Source organism: Dictyostelium purpureum (genome assembly GCF_000190715.1).
Source record: "Dictyostelium purpureum unplaced genomic scaffold DICPUscaffold_111, whole genome shotgun sequence".
Lineage (NCBI taxonomy): Eukaryota > Evosea > Eumycetozoa > Dictyosteliales > Dictyosteliaceae > Dictyostelium > Dictyostelium purpureum.
In genome coordinates this window covers 65,800-77,640 of record NW_003519448.1, presented here as the reverse complement: position 1 = coordinate 77,640, position 11,841 = coordinate 65,800, and the positions used below count along the sequence as shown (strand labels likewise).

The window sequence follows — 11,841 nt, the reverse complement described above, 5'->3', positions numbered from 1 at the left end:
GCTTCCAACACCGGCACCAGCTCAAATATCGGCACCAGCTCTAGCACCAACACCGGCACCAGCTCCAATATCGGCTCCAGCACCAGATCCAGCCCCAGCACCAACACCGGCACCAGCTCCAATATCGGCTCCAGCACCAGATCCAGCACCAGCCCCAACACCGGCACTAGCTCCAGATCCAACACCGGCACTAGCTCCAATATCGGCTCCAGCACCAGATCCAGCACCAGCTCCAATATCGGCTCCAACACCAGATCCAGCACCAGCTCCAACACCGGCACCAGCACCAGCTCCAGATCCAGCACCAGCTCCAACACCGGCACCAGCTCCAATATCGGCTCCAGCACCAGCTCCAACACCAGCTCCAATATCGGCTCCAACACCGGCACCAGCTCCAGATCCAGCACTAGCTCCAATATCGGCTCCAACACCGGCACCAGCACTAGCTCCAACACCAGATCCAGCACTAGCTCCAACACCGGCTCCAGCACTAGCTCCAACACCAGATCCAGCTCCAGCTCCAACACCGGCACCAGCTCCAGCTCCAATATCGGCTCCAGCACCAGATCCAACACCGGCACCAGCTCCAACACCGGCACCGGCACCAGCTCCAGATCCAACACCGGCACCAGCTCCAGCCCCAACACCAGATCCAGCACCAACTATAGCAATCACAGTTATATTCCACAACAACAACAACAACAACAACAACAACAACAACAACAACAACAACAACAACAACAACAACAAAATTTTCAATCATCAAGGGCACAACATAATAATTACCCATCATTTAATAAAACCCATTCACAATATTCAGCTGCTGGTAATGTCACATCAAGCAATCAACCCCAACAACACTCACAACCCCAACCACAACAATATTCAAGTGCACAGTCTAGCTATCCATCCTTCAATAGAGAACAATCACGTTATACTGCTGCAAATAGTTCTCCATCAGCCAATTTTCCAAATCATTGTCCACAACAAACATTTACACCTTCAAGGGGACAAAATAATAATTACCCAACCTTTAATAAAGACCAATCACGTTATTCTACCGCTAGCGAACCAAAATCAGTAAATACTCCACCAAATAACGAACAATCATCAAAGTACCCATCATTTAACAAGGAGCAATCTCGTTATAAATGTGAGAGTTCATCAAATAAAGCAGAAGAAGAGCGTATTGAAAAGGAAAAATTGGAAAAAGAAAAATTGGAAAAATTAGAGAGAGAGCGTATTGATAAAGAAAGATTAGAGAAAATACGTATTGAAAAAGAAAAAATCGAACAAGATCGTATTCAAAAAGAAATTTTAGAAAAGCAAAGATTAGAGAATGAAAAATTAGAAAAGGAGCGTTTAGAAAAAGAAAATAACTCCGAGTGTTGTATCTGTTACATCAAAATAGATACCACTAATGCCTCCTTTATAGATTGTTTTCATATGTTTTGCTATGATTGCATCAGAAAATGGTGCATACAAAATAATACTTGTCCATTATGCAGAGTAGAATTTAATCATATTCAAGTAAGTATTTCATACATTTATATTTATAATATAAATAAAAAATATATTAATTAATTTCTTTATTTAATCGCAGAGAGAGGGTCAAGCCGCACAATCAATATATGAAGTAAGAATGGAATCATTAAATAAAGGTAACAATTCTAATGATTCCGATAATGACTCCGATAATGATTCCAATTATGATTATGAATATGAACCAGATTCCCAATCCCATTCTGACCACAATAATAATTCATCTTCTGGATTAGATTTTAATGAATACGATTACGATTACGTTTATGATTCTCATTTAAATCAATATGTCCCAAATGAATTTTTAACAAATAATAACAATTCAATTGGTGGATCAGATTCCGAAGAATCCGGTGATTATATGGATCTCGATTAAATCGATGAAATTTAAAATAGTTAACAACACCACCCAAAAAGGAATCCATTAAATAATCATATCATTATCAACTACTTGTGGCAAACAATACATAATATAATTCATCCCTTCAGAATAAAGCTCAGGAAATGACAAGGAAATTCAAAAAGTTCTAAAATTAATACGAAATCAAAATTTAAAGGTAAATATAATGATAACATTAGCATAATTTAAATTATATTTGAATATAAATGAAACTAATATTTAATTTTAATATTTATTTAGTTTATATCAAATTCTTTATTTCATTATCAATACGTTTTTTTTAAAGTCTCTAATCAATTATTGGGGTTTTCGTTCAATCAATTCAATACAAAGTGCACCAGGGTCCATCAAATAAACAAACATCTCATTTTTCTTTTAAAAGATCTTCAATTCATCATCAACACCACCTCATTACTTTAATGAAACCAATCATAAAATCATCAATATAAAGCAAATTACAATCACCTATTCAAAAATTAAAAATCAATCCCTAAAAAACAATTTATAAAACCACAAATATTTCTAGTAAAGTAATCAATCCATAGTTTTCAAATTGTAATACTATTCAATCTAATCGATTTTTGAATATACCAACTTTGTTCTGGCCAAGCAACTTTGGTATAACATCAAAACCTTTTAGATAAAGTAGTCATTATCGGGTATCAACTAATGAAGAGAATATCAAGTACAATGCTTAATCAATAGCTCCACTCTATCACCTGTACTAGTAGACCGTTAATATCTGTTGAAGAACTCATTCAGTCAAAAGGTGAAATTTTATCTCTTGTCCGATCAATCAAATGACTACATTGGTATTTTCATATCATACATTATTTCACCATCAATTATAATAATTAAATTAACAAATAACAATCAGTAAAAAAGTATATTTAGTTCAATTTAATTATTATCAATTTCATTTTTATTTTTCATAAAGAGTTAGTTATACAATAAAATATAAAAGATTAAAAAATTTATTACATATTTAAAAAAGTTAACTTTTTCTTTTTTTTTATTTTCTATTTTTTTTTTTATTGTTTTTTTATTATTATTTCAATTTTTTTTATTGTGTAGTAGGTTCAAAACGTGCCATTTTTAAAAAAAAAAAAAAATTTTATATGGAAAAAAGAAAAAATAAAAAAAAAATAAATAGTTGTTTTTTAAAAAATTTATAATATTTTATTTTATTAAGATGATCGAAATTATAGTTCCACTAGGAATATAAATTAAATATTATAATTAATTAATTTAATCATCTTCTTCCTCTTTAATTGGACCCCCTGGTAGATTATCAGCATCATAATCACATTTAACTCCTTCTGGAAGATCACATAGCCTCACTGGCTTTCCGTTTAGAATACCAACTTTAAAACAAACCAACACCAATTTGTCACTCCTATTGATTGGATTTAAAAAGATTTCTTTTTTTTTTAAAAACGATTCATAATAAACCAAGCCACAACGTAATTTATTTTTCCCATATTCAAATATTCTTGCATCTTCAAAATAACCTGTTGTGTTTTTTATAAATTCTCCAATTGTTAAGCTATAAACTTCTCTCATTTTTTCTTTGCAGACTTCTGTACAATACCCGTTTTCCATTTCAAGGAATAAATCATCGTCTACCAATTCATCAAAATATACAGTATAACCATATTTTTTTATATCACCAACAGAAATTTTATCATGCCAACATGAATACTTTGACATGTTTAATAATGTTATATAAAAAATTGAAAAATAACAATAATATAATATAATATAATATAATATAATATAATATAATATAATATAATATAATATAATATAATATAATATAATATAATATAATATAATAATAATAATAATAAAAATTTAAAAATGAAAAAAAAAAATTTAAAGGGGTTTCAAAAATAGACAACTTAAAAAAAACACACAAAAATATATTTATATATTCATAGGGGGTTTCAAATATAGAAAACTTAAAAAATAAAAAATAAAAATATATTTAATTTTAAAAAAATTATATTTAAATATTCAAAGGGGGTTTCAAAAATAGAAAACTTAAAAAATTTTTGATCTCTTCAAAAAAATGAAAAAAAATAAATTTAATTGTACATAGGTGTTTAAAAATTTAATATATTTTAAGTTTATATTTTTGTTTATATACAATCTTTAAATGTTTATTATTTAAATTTAAAATAATGACCAATGTTAAAATTTTATTTTATATATCAATTTTTATCATATTATTAAATGGTATCAACTGTGCAACAAAATATTCAAGTAGATTTGTTAGTGTACCACCAGAACCTCATATAAATACAGGTGTTCCATGGGTATGTGTCCCCTACACAGAAAAGGATCAAGTTGGAGTTGAATTAACACCACAAAGATGTGCACATCCAGGAGTTTATTTAATTTTTTCTCAAACTCCTATTTCATATACAGGGGGGGAGAATGGATATACAACATTTCCTCTTTTATATGTGGGTAAATCAAGAATTGACATTCAAGCAGGATTTGAAAGAAACAAAGAAAAAATTCGAAAATATCTGGGTACCCTCAATGCAATTGCATGTTATATGAAACTACCCAGAACCGCGGTTCTAAATAATAAAAAGTATAATTATGATGCTAGTGATATAGAAAGAGTACTAAAATCAAATTTTGCAACCTTAGTAAATAAACGTAATGGTTTTTTTCCTGGTGATAAACTAAAATTTGGTACAAATGGCTTCCCAGTGGATATTTTAAGAACTGTTCTAAATATGAATTTGCTAGATTTTACTAGACCATATACTTATGTAAATGCACCTGACCCTTTCGCTAATCCTTCTAAACAAGATAGTAATACCCCTGATCCAGTTGCCCACATTATTTCCAAAGAAAACAAAGTTGCAAATTTATTCCTTGAAGGAATTCCATATTCTGGTGGAAAAGTACTGGATGGAATAGACTTCAGTAATTTTGATACTACACCATCGAAAAATGGTGAGTGTAAAGAGGAGGATAGCAAAGAAGAAGAAAAAGAAAAACAAGAAATCAAATTCAAACCACATAGTCCAGGTTATTTGAAACAAATTGATGAAACATTGAATGAACTCATTAAACTAAAAGAGATAGAAACTGAAAAACCAGAAAGATTTAAAAATGGGGATAAAAAAGAATTGGAAACAGATATAGTTATATTGAATCTTTTACAACTTGCAAGAGAACAAAATGCTGAGAAAGAAAAAGCTAATAAACAAAAAGCCGAAGAGGAAAAGGTGGAAAAGAAAAAAGCTGAGAAAGAAAAAGCTCAAAAAGAAAATGCTGAGAAAGAAAAAGCTGAAGAACAAAAAGCTGAAAAAGAAAAAGCTGAAGAACAAAAAGCTGAAAAAGAAAAAGCTGAGAAAGAAAAAGCTGTAAAAAAAAAGATGAAAAAGAAAAGTTGAAAAAGAAAAAGATAAGAAAGAAAAGGTTCAAAAATAAAAAGTTGAGAAAGAAAGGGCTCAAAATGAAAAGACTCAAAGAGATACTAAATATGCTGTCACCGGTGCTGCTGTTAGAGAAGGTTCTGGTACTTCAATTGAAAGAGAGTCAACAAATATTATATGTCGCAAAAAAGGCTGAACTTTTCCACCTTCGTTGGGCAACCTCCAATCCAAAAATATTTTATGCATCTTTGTTTTATGAAATTTTTATGAATTTAATATAATTATAAATAAATTATTTTTTATTCATTGATAAAATTCATTCTCATCTACTTTCCTATTTTTTTTTAAAAATATTAAAAATTTTTTTTTTTTAAAGTTAATGAAACTATTGTTCCAACAGGTATATAAATTAAATTATTTATTTTTAAAATTTTATATTTTCCATTTTTGGTGTTAAAAATAAATTAAATAACCAAAATGAGGCAAATTTATGAAAAACTATACTCATTAATAATGTTCCATATATCAAACTCACAAATTCTACACAACAATATAAAAAATGAGAAAAAAATAAATAGAAAAATTTTAAATAATTTGTTGGTTTTTTTAATATTTTATTATATAATAAAGATGATTGAAATTCTAAAAGGAATATAAATTAAAATATTATAAATAATTTAATCATCTTCCTCTTTAATTGGACCCCCTGGTAGATTATCAGCATCATAATCACATTTAACTCCTTCTGGAAGATCACATAACCTTACCGGTTTTCCGTTTAGAATACCAACTTTAAAACAAACCAACACCATTTTGTCACTCCTATCGATTGGATTTAAAAAGATTTCTTTTTTTTTAAAGAACGATTCATAGTCATCCTTGTGAACATAATGTTTATTTTCCCCATATTTAAAAATTCTTGCATCTTCAAAATAACGTTTAGAGTTTTTTAAATATTCTTCCATTACTGATGTATAAATTTCTTTCATTTTTTCTTTGCAGGCCTCGGTACAATAACCATTTTCCATTTCAGGGAATCCATCCTCTTCTACCAATTGTTCAAAATAAACAGTATAACCATATTTTTTTAATTTCCCAATAGAAAATTCATCATGATAACATTTATACTTTGACATATTTAATAATATTATTAAAAATTGAAATATAATAATAATAAAAATAAAAATATAAAAATTTAAAAAATAAAAAAAATAATTAAAATTTAAATATATTCAAAAGGGGTTTCAAAAATAGAAAACTTAAAAAAAAAAAACAAAAATTAAATTATAATATTTTTTTTTAATCACTTAAGTAACTTAAAAAAAAAATACTATATTTAAATATTTCAAAAATAGAAAACCGATGCTGTTATTGGTGGAATATTTAATCAACATATCGATTTAGTGATATTTCGAAAGGACCGTTTTTCTATAAAAATTTAATAAATTTTTGTTAAACTGTATTTGAACCAAAATTTCTTTTTAAGAACTCTTATTGAGCTCTTATTATAAAATTATTTTTATTTTATTTTGGTTATTTGTTTAGTTTTTCTTTCGATTTTAATTTCGTGGTTTTTATAACCATTCATCAAAGTAAAAGTGTACTTTTTAGACTAATAAATACTATTAATATAAATATCCAAAATCAAGATTTGTTTATTCACCCTACACTACTTTTCTCTTTTTTTAATAATTTTTTTTTTATTTTTTATTTATAATTTTTTTTCCAATTGTGTTTAAATAAAATCCATAATTGTTGAAATCTGTAATTTGAATTATATAAAGGTTCTATTCTTGCTAGAATTCATGTATGGTCTGTAAACCCATTCGAGATCGGCTTCGTCTTGTTCTACAGTACCTAATTGAATCTTGTATAATTTTAATTCGAATCTTGGGCCTATTTCTTTTAATATAATATTTTTGTGACCATCCTTTTCATAAAGATGATGTCTAAATGAAATAAAATCGTTATCATTTGAAAAAGTAATAACTCTTCTGCTATCTTCTTTTGGTACTGGGAATAAATATTTTAATATATTTTCAGTCTAAATAAAAATAATAAATAATTAGTAAATAATTAATTGATCAAAAAAAAAAAAATGTATGTGGTGTTTTTTTTGTATTTTTTTTTTTAAAAAAATAAAATATATTTACTCTTTCACCTAATGGAGTTGTAAAATTATTAAAAATTAAATGTGGGAATGCTAAAGATGGTGGAGATGAGTCTTCGATATCGTGGATCATAACACAATTTTTAATTTCGAAATATGCTGTTGGTCCATATGGGAGATGTGAAACTACTAAACCAACTGGTTCACCACGATGTTCGTGTGCAATAACTAAATCTGTAACATCATTTGCACGACATGCGTCAACAAGTTCTTTCATAACGTGTGCACCTCTGTTCATTTTTTGTGAATTTGGGAACATCATCTTTAACTCTTTACTAAATTGAATAAGTCTTGCTGATGGTTCTCTACTTGTTGTAATAAAAACTTTAGGATCTTGAATACCTGCACGAGCATATTCATCATCGATTGAGGATGGTGATTTTTCTTGATCTATTTTATCCAATTTAATTTCATCTCTGTGTTTGAATTCAAAATCTACCAACTCTGTTGGGATTGGTTTACCTTCGTCTAATGCTTTTTTAATCTTTCTTTTCTTTTCATAATCTTCTTTAGCTTGACCCTCCAATCCTTTTCTATATAAATACTCTTGTCTTAATCTTGCATTTCTTCTTATCATTTTAATGTATTATATATATTTGTGGTTTGGTATATTTATTATATTTAAATTATTTATTATATACAATTTGTTTATTTTTTAAAAAAAAAAAAAAATAAAACTATTAATACTGAAAAAAAAAAATAAAAAAAAAATAAAAAAAAAAAAAACGAAAGAAATTTTATTTTTTTTTATTTTTATTTTTTAAAATTATTTTTAAATATTAATAAATCAAAAAAAAAAAAAAAAAAAAAAAATGATTAATAAATAACTATTGTTTAAATTAATGCTAATTTATAATTTATAATTTATTTTTTTATTTTTTTTTTAAGATTCTATTTTAATAGTAAATACACCTATAATATTTTTTTTAAAAAATTAGTATCCAATTTTTTAGTGTGGGGTTATATATTAAAAATTGATTAAACTACATACATGTGCTAACTTGTTGAATATCAAAAGAAACAATACATTTAAAACCAAAATTTGACATGGCACCTTTAATTAAACCAGCTGCAAATTGAACATATTCTGAGCAATCTTTGTTATTTGCAGTTGCATCAAATGAAAGATGTTGCAACCATTGAAATTTAGAATCAGTTAATACAAATACACCCTAAAAGAAAAAAAAAGGAAAAAGAAATATATATTAATAAAGCTATTTGTATAGAGTTGGATATTATGCTTGATGAGTTACCTTATGATTGGTTTTTAAACCATCTATTGTTTTTTTAAAAATATTTGTCCAAAATACTTTACAGATAAATTTTACAGCGTCTAATAATTCAGGGAATAATGGAGTTTCATTTGATAGTCTATTATTATTTAAATTGTATTGATGAGGGTTAGTAAATAAAACCATCTTAAATGACCATATATAACTATAAAATAAACACATATTTACCTTTCAACTAATCTATGACCAACTTTATAACCTAATTTATCCAGTTTTTTATGAGCCTGGGTTTTATCTGAAGAAGATTTCATAATATAATCAATCATTTCTATATAAAAAAATTCAAAACAACTTGAGCTTATCAGTCTTTGTTGAGGAGTTGGGATTGGTTGAGAGGTCAATGAACCTAAATTATTATTTGATACAGATGGTTGCATTTGTGATTGCTGTGGTTGTTGTGTAGGAGTTTGTGGTTGAAAGTATTGTTGTGGTTGTTGAAATCTATTATTATTATTATCTAAACTTTGTAAATTATTTGAACTTAAATTATTATGCATTCCTGAAACTGGTGAATTGGTTGCAGATATTGATGAAAGTGCTGTCAATGGTCCCGTTTGTAACGGTGTTGTATGTGGTGTACCTGCTGAATTTGATTTAAATCCTCCCATTTGATTATTTGGTGTTGATGGATCTGACATTTCTATCTATATTCAATTTTTATTATTATTATTATTAGAGTCGGCTATATAGTATAGTATGGTATAGTATAATATTATATTTATATATAAATAATATATAAATTAGAAAAGAAAAGAGATATTTGAACTATTGTTTTTTAATTTTAATAAATATTAAAAAAAATAATACTTTTTTTAAAAAAAAAATTAAAAAAATTAAAAAAAAAATCAAAAAAATATATTTTTTTTTTTTGAAAAAAAATTTTAATATAATTTGGGAGCAATTAATTACTTTTAAAGAAAATGATTTAAATAAATAAATTAGAATACATTTTATTTTACTTCATATATATTGGGGGGATTTTTTGATATAATATAATTTATATTATATACTTGAATCTTGATTTTTTTTTTGATTTTTGACTTGGGAAAAAATTAAAAAAAAAAAAAAAAAAAAAAAAAAAAAGTGGTTATTTCTTAAAACCTGGAGGATTTGTCAAGGAACTCATTAACGTTGTGTTTTGAGGAGCAAATGAAACAATATTGGTCTGGACTATTTTTAAATCACTTGAGACTTCCACACCAACTAAACCACGGTTATGTTGTAGACCAACATTACTATTAACACCAATACTTGATGAGTTTGGTTTATGCTTTAAACCAGGAAACATATTACCCATATTTAAATTAATTAATTATAATTTTGTTATAACAACAGTTTGTGTAATGATTGAATAAAGAAAAGAAAAATTTTTTAAATTTTAAACATTACTTAATGTTTATTAATAAATAAATATATAAATTAAAAATAATAAATAAAAAATAATTTAAATAAATTAAATTAAATAAAGAAAAAATAATTTTATAATTGAATTTTAAAAAAAGAAACTCAAATGTATCTTTTTTTTTTAAAAAAAAAAGAGTATATATAAATAATTTTTAAATAAAAGTATACATTTTAAATTTGTTATATTAGCTCCACATTAATGTTATGAATAATTGATAATAAATTTAATCATATAAGATTTCACTCTCGTTCTTTCTCTCTCTTAATTTATATGTATAATTTATTTCGATATATTTGTGCACCCCCATCATTTACTATTATGTAAAAATTAAAAATATCAAAAAAAAAAAAAAGATAATTGTGTGGGTATTGTCAAATTGTATCAAATATTTAATTACACCCCATAAAGCACACACTATTTTATTTTTTTTAATAAATTCAATTTCAAATTTTCAAAAAGATATATTATTTTAATATATATAATATATATAGTACCAGTTTTAGTGCACGCACCAATTTAAAGAATCAGATTTTATATAATTTTTTAATGATAACACGATTAACAATATATAATTACATAAAAAGATCATTGCAAAATGAAAAGTACTATTTATATTAAAGAAATAAAAAAAAAAAGCATATAAATTTGCCTCATTTAATTTTTTTTTTTTTTTTTTTTTAAAAATGTTGATTTTATTTTTTTTTACAGATTTTAAGGATAATATAAAAAAAAAAAAAAAAATAATAAATTTTTTGATTATTATTTGTTGTTTATTTATAACTGAAAAAAAATAAAAAAAAAAAAGAAAAAAAATAAAAATAAATAAAATTTAAAATGCTAAAAAAAAAAAAATAAAAAATCTAATTTTTTTTTTTTCAAATACAAAGATTTTTTTTTGGTTGGTTAAAACGCTAAAAAAAAATAAAAAATTCTGATTTTTGTGTGTGTTTTCAAAGTCAATGTTTTACACACAAATAATTTATATGTGTGTATTAATTCCATATCCATCAAAAAAAAACCCAATAATATAAATAAATAATCACCTCACAACATTTATATTCCATATAATATAATTTAAATAATATAAATTTATATTTTAATCCAGAATCAAATATAGATATTTTAAAAAAAAAAAACCCTTCCTTTTTCCAAAAGTTGTTTTTTTTGATTTTTTAAAAAATTTTAATGTGGGTTGTTGTGTGAATAAAATTTTTTTTTATCCTATCAAAACACATTTTTATTTTAAACATATTTATTAATAATTTAAAAATAATAATTATAGTAGTAGTATAATACTGGTGTGTTTTTTTTTTCATTCATAGATTTGTATATCTTTTTTTTATTTTTAAAATTTTTTTTTATTTTGAGTATACCACATTTTTAATATACCATCACACACACACAAATTTATTTATAAAACACACCAAAACATACACATACACATATACACATACACACACATACAACACCAAAATACATATATACACTTAAACATATACACATTTATAGCAAAAAATAACCAACTCAAAAAATTTATAATAATAATAACTTTAGAATTTTTAAATTAAAAAGTGTTTTTATAATCTATATTTTTTAAAAAAAAAAAAAATATAGATAATTAGAAATATAATAGA

The 11,841-nt window shown here is 25.4% G+C and overlaps 5 protein-coding genes across 5 annotated transcripts; 1 reads left to right on the top strand and 4 right to left on the bottom strand.

Moving 5' to 3' along the window:
• DICPUDRAFT_151957 (uncharacterized protein) lies at positions 1-1,918 on the top strand (the record flags this gene model as incomplete). Its single annotated transcript, XM_003287746.2, has 3 exons — positions 1-826; positions 898-1,530; positions 1,604-1,918. Coding segments are annotated over 3 exons (1,774 nt in total), but the record flags the coding sequence as incomplete, so codon positions are not given.
• A 1,272-nt stretch (positions 1,919-3,190) lies between these two features.
• DICPUDRAFT_87754 (uncharacterized protein) lies at positions 3,191-6,476 on the bottom strand (the record flags this gene model as incomplete). The annotated part of the gene is made up of 2 exons (XM_003287742.1): positions 3,191-3,363; positions 6,161-6,476. 2 exons carry the CDS (start codon positions 6,474-6,476, stop codon positions 3,191-3,193), a joined length of 489 nt encoding a protein of 162 aa, XP_003287790.1.
• A 638-nt stretch (positions 6,477-7,114) lies between these two features.
• DICPUDRAFT_33009 (uncharacterized protein) lies at positions 7,115-8,087 on the bottom strand (the record flags this gene model as incomplete). Its single annotated transcript, XM_003287741.1, has 2 exons — positions 7,115-7,384; positions 7,494-8,087. The coding sequence occupies 2 exons, from the start codon at positions 8,085-8,087 to the stop codon at positions 7,115-7,117; spliced, it is 864 nt and encodes a 287-aa protein (XP_003287789.1).
• Positions 8,088-8,393: 306 nt separating this feature from the next.
• Positions 8,394-9,440, bottom strand: DICPUDRAFT_78642 (uncharacterized protein; the record flags this gene model as incomplete). The annotated part of the gene is made up of 4 exons (XM_003287740.1): positions 8,394-8,422; positions 8,502-8,682; positions 8,764-8,881; positions 8,971-9,440. The coding sequence occupies 4 exons, from the start codon at positions 9,438-9,440 to the stop codon at positions 8,394-8,396; spliced, it is 798 nt and encodes a 265-aa protein (XP_003287788.1).
• A 449-nt stretch (positions 9,441-9,889) lies between these two features.
• Positions 9,890-10,099, bottom strand: DICPUDRAFT_151951 (uncharacterized protein; the record flags this gene model as incomplete). Its single annotated transcript, XM_003287739.1, has 1 exon — positions 9,890-10,099. One exon carries the CDS (start codon positions 10,097-10,099, stop codon positions 9,890-9,892), a length of 210 nt encoding a protein of 69 aa, XP_003287787.1.
• Between the last annotated feature and the right edge of the window lie 1,742 nt (positions 10,100-11,841).